This window comes from Poeciliopsis prolifica, unplaced genomic scaffold (genome assembly GCF_027474105.1).
Source record: "Poeciliopsis prolifica strain line A6 unplaced genomic scaffold, Auburn_PproV2 SCAFFOLD005, whole genome shotgun sequence".
Lineage (NCBI taxonomy): Eukaryota > Metazoa > Chordata > Actinopteri > Cyprinodontiformes > Poeciliidae > Poeciliopsis > Poeciliopsis prolifica.
Window position 1 is genome coordinate 17,647,449 of NW_026562380.1, and position 13,679 is coordinate 17,661,127.

Consider the following 13,679-nt stretch of genomic DNA (forward strand, 5'->3'; position numbering starts at 1 on the left):
AGGGGTAGACATTTAAAATGGATGAAAAGAAAGATGTCAGAACATTTGGCCTAATATCTACTAACGCTGCTAATTAGCAGTAGCTGCTTTGAGGTCTAGCTTGCTAGGAAACTTGCTCCATCGTTAACCAGTTAAATAATAAAATACCACTAAAATAGTTAAAAAAATTAAAAATCTTCTCTTAGATATTTTCACCTTTGGAGGCTAACATCGCCTCGTTAGCTAACGTAGCTAACGAGCCACGTTAGCTAAACTAGCAACATTTTACAAACTTAAATTCCTGCTGCGACTCAGCGAGACTTACGTCGTTATCTGTTGATGACATTTATAGTGCGGCCCTTTTAAATATATTACTGCTGACCGAAGCAACATGTTGAGTTATATTCAGTGTGTTTAGGTTGAATTGGTTACTTAATATTTCAGTATTTGACAAGCCAAAAACACTTGGATGTATTTTAAATACGTCTCATTTCTGACGTTTTATATTCTCCAAAGTTAATTTCAGTGTGTCGTGTTGCTAACAGTCTTTGCGACAATTCTGAACTTTCAACACTTTGTGCACCTCACCATGCAAACACAGCGTACCGGTGGACCCACTCCCAGTTATTACTGAAGAGAATTTAGCTATTATTTATGTTTTTTTAAGCATTTAATGTGGCTTTATAGTACACACCAAGCTGTAATAAATATATTTCAACATATACATTTGATAGACTGTAAATGTTATGTGGCCGCCCGGTTTTTCTCACGTCCCTTCCTGCTTTGAAATACGCAGTGACGTCTTCACGTTTTCAAAAGCCAGGATCACGTCTCAAGGCCCGAAAAACACGTTTCCTGCCGACCTGAACTACAAAGTGCCACACACCGCCTTAAAGGGGAGAATCACAGAACACACTGAACACTGCTTTGTTTTTATTCCGGAACTGAAAGCTCGAAGGCTCGCCGAGATTTGAACCGTCTCCCTCGAAACGCGCGGCCTCCTCGGTCCGGGTTTCCCTCCTCCTGGTGGGGGAGGAAGACAGGCAGGCCCTGCGCGGTCACCTCCGCCGCTCTGGAGCGCGTTTCTGCGCCACTCATTACACCTGACGGTTCACTCCGCGGTCAGCGCGTGTTTGAACGAGGACAGCCGAACCCAGCAATCACTGCGACAAAAACTGCAATGTTCTGTGTTTTGTGTTGACAAAAGACTGAAGGAGAGAAAAAAAAAATGTTGAAGACAGTTGGAATGTAGGTCAGCTGCGTGGAAAAAAAAAATAATAATTTCCCGAGGGCAAACGGTGACGAATAACGTAAATGTTTTCACGTTTTTTTAAACACACATGGTACATTTTAAGTTTGGATTTGTTATTGATTTATGAAGCGTTGATTCTATGATCAAAGCTTAAACGACTTAATCATTTCATTTTCCTGATTTCAATTTTTTTAAATCCGTATACTGATAAAATTAAAATTATTCAGTTTCTCCACTAGTAACAAATTATATTAAAAAGTAAAAAAAAAAAGAAAACTCTTGGTTGTACTTATAAGGCAGTGATAAAAAAACTAACTTTTTTATTAGCTTTTGTAAATATTGTGCAGCTCTTTAGCTCTAAACAGCAACGACAACAACAAAAAAATCCTGATCGCAGCGCATCTGTGCGCCTTTGGAGATCCGTGCGTAAAAAGGAGACGCGGTTGCATTTTTTTTCTTTCCTTTTTTTTGCGCCGTCTCCAAAGCTTCCCCCTGCTGCCTCCACGCACTCGGACAGTTACCCGGCCTCCCTAAAGAGGGCAGTCATGCCTGGGCTTTCTGCTTCCACGTCTCCACCGCTCCCAGCCGCCACAGGCTCAGGAATTCACATTTCACAGCCTCGGATCTGCCAGCCATGCTGCGGAGACGCGAGGCAATTAAAACGTCGCCGTATTCTTTTATGTTGTTTTTTTTTTAAGTTTGCAAAGTGTCTCCTGTTTGTTTTTTTTTCTCTTTTTTTCCTCCACCTTGTAGCTTCCTCAGTGTAAATATCATTCAGCCCGATAAAAGCGGTACAAACACAATAGTTGCTCGGAGGAGAGAGACAGAGGAGGCTGATTTATGCGCGCGCATTGTTGCGGATGAAACAGGCTCTCTGTTGTTCACCAAAAGAGAAAGACAAAAAAAAAGGGGGTGGAAAGAAATAAGATAGTGACTTTTAAGGGCTGCTCTCCCGAATGTTTTAATCTGACTAAAGTCTCTCTCTCTCTCTTTCGGCTCGCGCTCCTCCCTTCTCATCCCGCAGTCAAACTGAGCAACAAGGCACGAGGGAGAACTAATCTCCAATATTTTATTTTGTTTTTTTTTTTTTCACGCCATAGGAGGAAAAGTCGGCTGTCACGCGCGCACTAGCACGACACTAGCATGGTGTTTTTTTTGTTTTTTTTTTTTTTTGTTGGAGTTTCATGGGGATCAGTTATTATTTAGTAAAGGACATTATAATATATATTATATATTATTATTATAATATATAATTTTTTTTCCTCTCAAAAAAATGACAGTCTCGTGTTGCAGTTTGCCACGAGTCATATAGGGGACACACCTTCATGTGAGACAGAAAAGTAGCACTGAGCGTCATGGTGGTGGCAGCATCATGCTGAGGGGATTAATGGCCCAGTCAAATCCATTTCAGTATCCATGGCAACACTTGAAAATTGATGTTCAGTGATTCTATCATGTCTGACTCGACTTGAGCTTCTCTGCACGGGGAAAATCGATGGAAAATTAGGAAAGTCTAGTTCTGCAAAGTATTGAGTTTAGTGGGAGTGAACACGTTATGCAAACCACTTTGTTTGTTTGGGTTTTTTTTGGGGGGGGGGAAACAACAAAATAAACAAGCATCATTTCCTTAATCTTCACAGATACGTAAAACTTTGCGTGGCTCTGCAACAGAAAATCACGCTGGCGTTTGCGGTTTGTTTGTGGGGTGGGAATACTTTTGCCGGGCACCGCATCTGTGTAATAATGTAATCTGAGACTAGTTAAGTTGTGTTATTTGAAGAAAAGTATTTATTTACAACACACATGTACACATATACCCTTCAAAGTAAAAGCATACGACTCATGACTTTGTCTTCAAAGGAATTTGAAAAGATGGGCGTCATACATGTCTGAAGCAATGGAGAGTGGGAGCATTGATAGCGCACACTCACACACGCGCGCCCGCTCTCTACGACACACACATGTTCCCAGTCACATCAATACTGTTCCACACATGCAGCACACGTAAAAACTGCTGGGCTTTTCTTTTAGCCCTATGCTGTTGGGACAGATGTTAGGTAGTCGTAGCTGCAGAGTTTGGTGAGTGAAGAGACCAAAAGGAGCCTCGTCGTTCTTCAACAGTCGCCATTTTGAATACACCGACCTGACCGGACTTCAACAATCCTCCTCAAACAGGATGAAGGGAGGAACGAGACGGTTAAAATGTTGCTGAGTAAAAACAATAATTGTGTTGTGAACTTTAGTTCACACTAGAAAACAAAACGAGCCTTATACATGCCAGGGAGCTAGCGCTAGCCAGAGCAAGACTTAAACTTCAACTGAACAATCGGTCGTAAAGTACACTAAGTGTAACTTTTCCCATCCAAATTCAAGTGTTTGTCAGTGAAATGTCTAAAGATCGCAACTTTTTTGACATTAAATTTTCACTGAATTTTAGTGAACTGAAAAATGATGCATTTTAGATTAAATATTAAGTCTTTATCATTCCTGGTAGTTGGTCACTCTATTCATCCCTTCTTCAGTAGCTTTACCCTTGTTGTAAACCGAATGGATGGTTTATATTTAGAGATAAGGAACTTAGAGGCACTATTAAGACTACATGTTATAGTCTCATATATAGTAAGTGATGTTTTGATGCTTCTGACTTTTATGTACGAGAATTTTTTTTTTTACTTTCAGCACAAAACAGCCAGTAGAAAAAAATCAGCAAGCCAGAAATGCTGGAATGCACTTCAGCTTAATACACACATGATTATTTTGTCTCCACGAAGGCATTTTTTTTTATTGAAAGCAAGAAGACGCGTGCATTAGAATGGATTAATGTTGGACCCAGAAACGGGTTAGCAAAGTAACCCAGACTGGGCTGTTTTAAACCCAGCAGTTTTTAGTGTTGCTTTTACATTCTCTCCTGTCTGTTGACCAGCATTAAACCAAGCTAGTTAAAAATAAAAGCAAAAAAAAAAAACACGAGTGGACCGTGGCATAAATGTTTCCCCAAAACATCTGCAACAAATCACGAGAGGGAGAAAAATCCATTGGGTGCGCGAAAGCGAGTGACATCAAACGCACCAATAAGACCCTGGAAAAGACATTCAATTGGATACAGGTGGACAAAAAAACATGTCTTCTGGGTTATTCTTGCAGCTTCCCCATCAACTGTGAAGAATGTCTTAGCGTGCATCACCACGATGACACTAAGAGGATCTCCCCATCCTTCACATGTACAAAATGAAAGCAGTGGAAAACGGGACGGTGGGGGAAAACTTCGTCCGTCTGGTCGAAACCAGCAGAAGTGGCATAGATTGGAGGCAAGAGAAGTGCAGCCAAATTGATGGAAACATCTGCATCTTCTAGGTCCGCGAGAAAGCCTGAGGAGTGGCAAAAAGGTTTTTTTTAAAAATAAAAATGAGCAAAACCAACGCCTGGATCGCCGACCTTTCTGATACGCCACAAAAAGGTTGTGAAAAAGTGCAGACCCGGGATTTTACTTTGATCTCAAAATAAAAACGCAACGTGGTTCAATGGGGCTGGAGGTTGAAGAGGGCAGATTTGTTGGGGACGGCGCATGCCAACACGCGCACACACACACACACACCCACCCACCCACATACACACACACATGCGCACGCTCACAATTAAGAGAATCTGTAAAGAAACCAGAAAAAAAGAGAAAAAAGTTCACATCCTTTTTTAAAAAATCTATTAGAAACAACATAATATGCAGAACAATACAATAGCATTTACAATACTTAGTTTCCCAGTTCTTGTGAGAGTCCAGCGTAATTTTACAACAGTATACAGTATATTTTCTTTCTCAACTCACTTCCCAAACTAGGGCTTGATATAGTTTTACACTTTTTAATTTCATCACTCTCGCCATCTCTCCATCCAGGTCTCAATCCACTGTATCTTTTCATTTTATTATTATTTTTTTTTAAAGGGCACCTCCTCCTGTCCTTTACAGACATTGGCTTCTCTTTGGTCCACATCCTCCGTCCCAAAGAGTAGAGCGCTCCTCTTAAAAAGAAGTCTCAACATTTGCCCTCAAAAGAATCGAGAATAGATCAACCGGGCAGCACATTCGCCAGAGGTGCAGGCAAATCGCCCGAAAAGAGTCAATCACAATCACTTCGATGGAGGAATCTGCGTGGGGCGACTGGGCAGCAGCAAAGGGACTGAAGTCTTGTGCCAACCAGAGAACAAGAAGAAGAAAAAGAAGAAGTAGAAGAAGAAGCGGCATTCTTTCAGGAGTCAGATCCTCCTGTACTTGGCCGAAATTTGATCAGCGCAGCATCAGTTCGATTCCGGTGGAAAGATTGGAGGCAGCCATGGAAGACGTCCGGGTGACGGGCGTCGACTGGATGAAACGGTCGCTGAATCCGGAGTCTTGTTTTCGTTGGTTTCTGGCGTCGGGAAGTCGAGGTGTGCCGTTCCTGAGCTCCACGGGCCTCTGGGAGACACACGATTCCCCTCCAGCTCTGAGGAGAGAGAATATTCAACCGATCAATACTCAATAATCTGTTTTAAACTGGCCAGATTAGACGGCACTGCAAATGACAGGAGGTATGGGAAGGCGTTCAGGTTTGTGTGCAAATGGCATTTTGGGTTTACATCAAAAAGTTATTACTCAACCAAAGTCCCTGCTTCCACATGGTCACTGCGTCTGATGCTTGGGTTGTGACAAACTGGAGGTGGGGAATTTTTTTAAGGGGTATTAGAGTAAAGGGGAGCAGGCACAAAGCTAAATCAGGATGAAATACATTTATTTTCTGTTGTGGCATGGCAAAATGTGAAAAACGTCACAAAGTCTGCAGTACTCCATGACTCCATGCGAAGTCGGAACTATGAATGGTGGGATTGTGATGTGATGAGCTTCAGCGGCAAAGACTTGTTTCATGAGTTCATAATCATTATTTTCAGCCATCGTTTACATCCGGATTTAAAGCATACGGCTTTTCCTGGCACACATATATATGTCTCCCATCAGTGACATAAAAGGAGGATAAAATGCAACAAGACAGTTGAGACTTATCCAAATTAGTACCACATATGGAAGCGGCTCAGATCAGATTGTTTTGGGTGGAAAAGTTGCATTTGGCCAAAAAATATCAGACACAGGTCACAGTAGGTTGTGCGAACGGAACCATGTTACTCTGGGTCAGAACCGCAGCAGGAATCCACATACTGTGCCGATGCATGAGACAGACACAGAGGGTTTTGAAGGATATACTGAGTTAATCCTACACAACAGTAATGCTACTTTAACAGGAGGAAAGGACTTAGAGGCCAAACACACATGATCAGCTTGAAGCGATACCAAGGGTGAGTGCATAACATTTCCTGGATAATCTGTTGAACTGGACTACGAGGTAACTCGGAATTAGCCCGAGGAATTCTCTCCAAAGAGAGACTAGTCAGCAACTGAGACAGACTCTCATGAGCCGGGCCCGGAAAGCGATCCGAAACGACCTCGAACCGGTGCAGCTTGACTGCAAACTTCCTCGGCAACTTTGCGGAGGGTGAAGAAGAAGTCTGTCTCTCGGCAGCGACAAAGGCGCTCATTCGTCTGTCAGCAGGCGGGGAGTGACCGGCGACCGCACGTGACCGACGATGTCGTCAAAGCCAAAGAGCGAGAGGCGAGAGCCGCAGACGGCTGTCACCTGAGAGCGCCGTGCACGCGAACGCGACACACACACACACGCGCGCACACCCATTCACACATACGTAGACACAGACGAGACAAAGGCGCAAAAGGAAAAGGATAAGGAGCACGAGAACAATAATAGTTTCCTGTCTCCTCTCATCCATCAGTTTTTAACAAAGTAGGAAAAGTGTGGCGTGTTTAAGACAAGTGTGACATATTGTGCTAGCTTAGCTCTAGCTACTTATGTTTCTAATGGGTTCTAGTTGTTATTTTCTGTGTGACAGGCACCAAATTTAGGACTTTTTAATGAGAACATACAAAGCAAAGGGAAGTTGAGATATGGAATAAAAAATTTACAGTTAAAATTTTTTTAATTTCAATTTTTGCTTGTGTAATGACACACTTTTACCATGATGTAAGTCTTCTGGTTCTTGGCTCTGCCGGCATGGCTCTGCCGGCATGTGGTCCAAATCCTTTTTTGCAAAAGGAGCTCGAGTTCAGTGTCATTGCACGACGAGTCCAGATAAACATCAATTCCCAATTCCTGTCAGAAATTATTTTAGTGTTGATCTCAAACAAGTCAATATGCTTGGAGATCAGCCAATCAACTGCAGAATCTAACAAGTTCTTTATTTGCTATTAGTCTTCATTCAGTTCAAATTTTCCATCAGCCTTACTTGCATGTAACTTTTCAGCAAGATATAAGCGTTTGTTTTAAGTCAATAATTTCTTAATTTTGATGAAAAAGTACTCGCTCCATTGGTAGAAGGGGAAAATGCCATTAAGCGTAAAATAATCTGCCAGTGGAGCTAGTACTTTTGGCCAATATTAAGGAAGTATTAACTTAAAACAAGCTTGCACAATCTTGCTGAAAAGTTACTTGTCACAAAGTTTTGTTTTATTTCCATGTCTGCAGAAATGCTTGGATTGATTCCGTCTTCGATCCTAAAATTCAGGATTTCCAGTCAGTAAAACTGAGTCAGATTTCTCAAAACCTTCACAGGTGAACTCTAACAGACCATGGCACTGCTGGCGAAGTCGTGTGTCTTTCCTGCATTTTTTTCTTTTTTTTTCATTTTTCACCTCAGGTTAACAAGACTGCAGTGATTACTGCGGTAAACTCATGTCAAGAGGCCAATAATGCTATGAGTGCTTGGAAGAGCTCAACGTTGCTTATGGGGTTTTTCACCTAATAAGCAAATCAATACATTGAGCTGTAAGTCTCATTTCCTCGACTCTGAATGGGGGTGGGGGGGTGAGCTAAGGGTTCGAATCGACAGGGACACACATTCACATGGACAATACAAGGGGCCACGCAAACTCCATGGGGACCCGATTCTCCTTTTTGTTTTTTGTTTGCTGCTTTTTCCTTCTTTTCCTTCGAGTTGCTCAACAGTCAAGGTTCCTCCGCGGAAAGAAAAAGGGAAGTTTTGTGTGATGGTTGGAGGCTTTGGGGAGGGGATCTTGACCCCTTCCCGTCGGCGGAAGATTAACAAATTTGCGCTTAATGATTTCGCCGATGAATTCTGGGACAAAGGGTCTCCAGCCGAGACCGGCGGAGAAAGCATCCGTTCATTCAAGCGTTGACGATTTGGGGGGGGAAAGCTCCTAATGGGCGAGAGCCGAGAAACAAATTCCATACTCTCTGCGTCATAATTAATTCTTCCACTCTGTGATAATTCTCCTGAAGCCCAAAATTACAGTTTTGCAAGGGGTTTGGGGGGGCGTTGGAGGAAGGCACACATGGCTAATTTTGTGTGAGAAGGAAAGCAAAGAGACAGAGAAGGAAAGGAGGGAAGGAAGAAGGGGAAACGGGGTAAAGGTCATCTGAGAGTCAATCCCGTCGCAATCAAAGGCTCGGCTCGCTTCTGCTCGACTTGCTGGGCTTCATGTCTGCTGACAGGTGTATTGTTTCGCAGGGGGACATAAGCGCCGTAATCATCACTGGGTGGAAGGCATAACGCTCTCCACTAAGCAGGACTAATTGGCTTTGGTTTTAACTAATGTTGCGGTGCGACTGCCAGGCACACCTTCTGCAGCCCAGGCTCGGCGCTAGAACGCGCTCAATTTGGCCCCTGCAGTAACAAAAACCTCAAACGCCGCTAATGAAAATTGCTTATAAAATATAATGAACCTGTGCTCTCTTAATCAAATAAGATAACGGTCCCCACTCCTCCCTCACGTAATAACCTATTAATTTAATTGGTCGTGAAAGAGTAGAACACGTCGCTTACTTTTAAATGACCTAGAAAAAAAAAAAGGAAGAAAATTCGACGGAGCTGATGAAGCTGTAAGGGGGGAAAGACGAGTTTGCGGAGACGAGACTTCTTTTTTTTTTCTGTCATCATCCGTCTCTCGGCTCCTCTCCTCCCTCTCTCTCTCTCTCTCTTTCTCCTCATCTGCCCCTCCCGTCTTCTTTCAGTCTACCTCGCCGTCTCTCTCACTCTCTCTCTCTTTCTCTCTCTCCCTCCCTCCTCTTCCCGTCTTTTCTGCGCTTCGCCCCGTCTCACCCAGGATTCCTCTGGTGGCCCAATTACGGGATTCAGCAGGCAAATTGAGGCTGTTTAAAGCGCGGTCTGCTGGGAAGGCGAGCAGCTGCTTGGAAAGAACCGGCCCTCGTGTTTACTCACTTCACACGGCGGCGGCGACGCGGACAAAACAAAACCAAAAAAAAAAAACATGTTCAGCTTCTTCTTCTTCTTCTACCTTACACTTCCTGCGTCCCCCGTGAGATGAGACCGCCGGTCTTCTGTTGTCGCCATCATTCGAGGCAGAATATATATATATATATATATATATATTTATATTTTTTTCCCACTACAGCGTATGAGCCTTGTGCAGAGGGTTAATGGTCCCTATTTTTGTAAACTGAATAAGTCAAATCCATTGGTCACACCTCCGGTGACGGCATATTTAATTTGGATCTAGTCAATTAGGCCCGGCTAAGCTCCATACCCTGCTGGCTACCTCCTCCATTTTGCAGTAGTTTGTGTCCCCTCTCTGTGCCAGGAGTAATCCTATTACCACACACACACACACACACACACACACACCCACACACATGCACACACACACATATACCACTATACAGGCCAGCGTGGAGGTACGCAGGCTGACGCCCACGCATCAGCATGTATTTATTTCACTTATAAACGTTGTGCGGTGTCACAGACGGCAAGGGGGGAAACAATGATGTTCGGCTGAGATTGGACCCGGCGCCACTTTATCACAATGCGCGGCTGTGACACCATCCACAGCCTGTATACATCTAGAATTATGTGGGAGTCTGTTTTGCCCTGGGGCAAGAGTGAGGGAAGGAGTGAGAGACAGAGAGAGAGAGAGAGGGAGAGGAGGCGAGGGGAAGAAAGGGGAGAGAAGTGAGAAGGAAGAAGGAGAAAAAAAATCGAAAAAAGGTGTGTGAAAGAAGAGATGGAGAGAGGAAAATTGACAGTGAGAAAAAGCACAATGTTGGAGCGAGGATGAGGAAGACAGTGAGGGGTGGTGGTGTTGGTGGTGGTGGTGGTGGTGGTGTTGGGCTCCCTGTAGCTGGTTAGCATGTGTGTATTAATGCGGCTCATGCATCAACAGCAACCTGGCAGATTTATGACACTTAAGGGGCGCGCACTTCTCTCGCTCTCCTTGCGCCAGCAACGACTGCTTACATTTTTGCCAATCAGTCTGTTGCCATAGTAACCTTCTACCTGCCCCCTCCCTTCCCGCCCTCCTCCGCCCATCTCCTGTCCCGACCCATCCCCGCCCCCTTTCCTCTTCCTCCTCCTCGCCACATGCTAACACACACACACACAAAATCAGTGTACAAACGGTTCATTCTTCCGTTACTTTGTCTCGATTTTGAACACTTTTTTTATTTATTAGTAATCCGTGTTACTTTAAGCCTCCGTAGTTCTTCTCTCTCTTTTTGTTTTGCTTCCCCTGTTTGGTTTGGCGGCTCTCGGACGGCGACACACAGCGGCACAGAACGTACACAAAAATTTACACGGATGGGATCAAAGGCTCCTATCGTCGCAACGAGGATGGGAACGCTGAAGAAAGAGCAACGGTGCAAATCCGCCTGGTGGAGAACAGGAGGATGTTTGCATCTAAAACAACTTCGGTTGCTTCGAGTTTCGGGTTTGAACGTGGGTACATTCAAACACAGATGTATATTGTTTCCAGTATTGCTGAAAGTGTCTGAAGGTTAAGTAGGAAGGAAGCACACAGGTGTAAGAAGCTGTTTAAAAAGAAGGTATGTTTTGTGCGAAAAATCCTAAATGGGCTGCAAAAAAGCAAAAGCAACGTCGGCAATTTTTTGGAAATCTTGCTTGCTAGCTGTGCTAACGGATAACATACAATGCTAACACATAATCTTAAAGCAAAAGTCATTTTTATATTCTTTCATGTCAAACACCTGTTTTACAGAGGTTCTTTTCAACCGTCTCTCACACAGTGTGACATCACCTCTGCTCCCATAGCACATATTTGAAAACCATATGATTTTTGGTGCTCTGATAAACATGTCTATAAATGATACTAATCACAATGCATTTATTTTTTTATCAGCAGCACAGCCTTAAATTTAAAATAAATAAATGAATAAACTACCCCCGATTTGAGTACAATGGGGAAAAATGTAAACTGAACACTAAAATCTGGCGCTGCTCCATTTTAGTTCACATTCTGAGAAGAATGACTGAATCGTCAAAGGGTTTTGTATCTTTTCCTTCATCAGATCTTGGTGCGGTGCCGCTAGGTTCCCTAGCTTTTCAAACGGTTTGGCTTGTTTGACGCAATGAGCCGCTGCAGCTGAGAACGCAACAGCAACTTTGGTCACCAGTCCAACCAAGTCTGCAGGACGATCAGGTGTGGAAACTCCTTACGGATGCCACTCGTACCTGAAGGGTGTCGGAAAAAGGACCACATCGGTCTAAAACCAGTTTGTTCTACTTACATCCCCCATTGCGTTGTGATTGGTCAGACTCGGGTTGGGCTACATGTAGTGCCACTGACCTTCCATGCCCATGTTCATCCCCATTCCACCCATCGGCCCTGGAGGAAGGACACAAAGAGGAAACGTGAAAATTAAAAAGGTGTCGTCTCTAACTGATTGTGCAGGAATTTATTGTTGATCACTTCAAAGAGGAAATTGTTCCAAGCAGACCGCACTCAGCAACAGTGTGGTTTCACTATGAAGCTAATTTGACAGGCAGCGAAGCAACAAAGCCCTGTGGATTTGGCTGGGAGAGGTGTGTGTGGACATGTTTGGAGGTGGGGTGCAGGGTGGTTAAGTCGGCCGGCAGTTTATCCAAACCTGCTGACTTCGAGTGGAGGCTGAGATTGGGTTGCAGACTTGAGAGAGAATCGCAGAAAACAGGGGATAGAGGAGGAGAAGAAGAGCTTAAGGACAAACTCTGGGATTAAAGCTGATGGCATGAGAGAGCGACTGAGTTTTAAGGGGAGTGGGAGTGAGGAGGAGGAGGATGGTGGTGTAATGTGATTGAGCACACCTGTTCTGGTGTATCCAGGAAATAGGGGGAGGAAACGGTGTGTGTGTGTGTGTGTGTGTGTGTGTGTGTGTGTGTGCATGTCTCTCTAAGTGTTTTTGGGAGTGCACATCCTGCCGTTTCTACCCAAAGCAACAAGCGGCGACTGTAAAAGTTCACGAGAAGAGCTTTTCTGTCAGCATGAAGATTAAATGAAACATCAACATGGCAGATACTGGCTGAAGGACAACATCTACGTCTGAAGAAACGCAAAGGAGGACACAAAGGTTGAAGAGGGCGAGGCGATGTTGGACGGAAAACGGGTGGAAGCGAGCCAAAGAAACCCGCAGGAACAGACTGAAGACAGATAGGAGGAACAACAGAGTGAGGAAACGGACAGACACGCAGAGAAAGCCATACCAGGTGGTCTGATTCCCATGTGCTGCTGGCCGTCCATGACGAAGCCACCCATTGGCTGGCCATCTGGATTGTAGGGAGCTCCTTGACTTACTGTGGATGCAGGAGAAGAAGAGGGAGGGAGGGAGAAGGAAGGAGCAGAGTGGTCAATTAGTCCTTTTAATTAAAGCTCAGCGGACGGTGCGGGATCATCTGTTGGCTGGTGCACGCACAGGAAGACTCTGCTGCCTTTCAACGTCACTCTGCTCCACGCTGCGACGGCTAGCTGTCTGCTGAAAGCCCCTGGTGGATTTTAACGCACATAAATGCTCTAATAGGGATCAGAATAAGAGCTTAATCTACGCTATGGCACATTTAAGACACGGACTGACTCTGGTTTGAGGGATTGACTTGTTGAAATTTTATTTTGAAGCTTACGTCGCGTTAAATCTAAACGTCAAGACCTCAAGATTCTGCCGTGGGGCTCATAAGCTCTGAAAACAGTCGAGAAGTCATACTTGTCACCAAAAATGTAATGTATTTATTTTAATTATTTGAAAGACCAGCACAAAGAGGTGGATCGATGGGAAGTGAAAAGAAAATGACAGCCAGTTTTCCAGATCGCATTCAGGCTTCCCTGTCTGCACTGAGGAAAACTATTTTTTGTTTACGCTGAAATGACAATCGATAGTGTTTGAGTATTGTGATTTTAATTTGCTTTCTTAATACATGGAAACACTGAGATTGTAAAGTTGTGTGGGTTTTTTCACATTAGCGGTAAATCACAAAGATTAGTGAGAATTTGTAATGGAAACCTCAAATGGGTCAACGAGAAAACCAGTGTCATCATGACAGCGAAGGGTTAAACATGTGGACTCTTATTTAGTAATAAAGAGACTTTTGAAGACAAATTATTACACCTGATCTT

General features: G+C 43.9%; 1 protein-coding gene across 1 annotated transcript in view; it reads right to left on the minus strand.

Moving 5' to 3' along the window:
- Positions 1 to 2,996: 2,996 nt before the first annotated feature.
- Positions 2,997 to 13,679, minus strand: part of LOC129359851 (homeobox protein Meis1) — a 102,804-nt gene continuing 92,121 nt past the window's right edge. Inside the window, exons 11-13 of the mRNA XM_055029777.1 lie at positions 12,776 to 12,865; positions 11,824 to 11,921; positions 2,997 to 5,709 (exon numbers count right to left, since the gene is read on the minus strand). Coding sequence (XP_054885752.1) covers positions 11,863 to 11,921; positions 12,776 to 12,865 — 149 coding nt within the window. The 3' untranslated portion in view covers positions 2,997 to 5,709; positions 11,824 to 11,862. The remainder of the gene's footprint in view (positions 5,710 to 11,823; positions 11,922 to 12,775; positions 12,866 to 13,679) is intronic.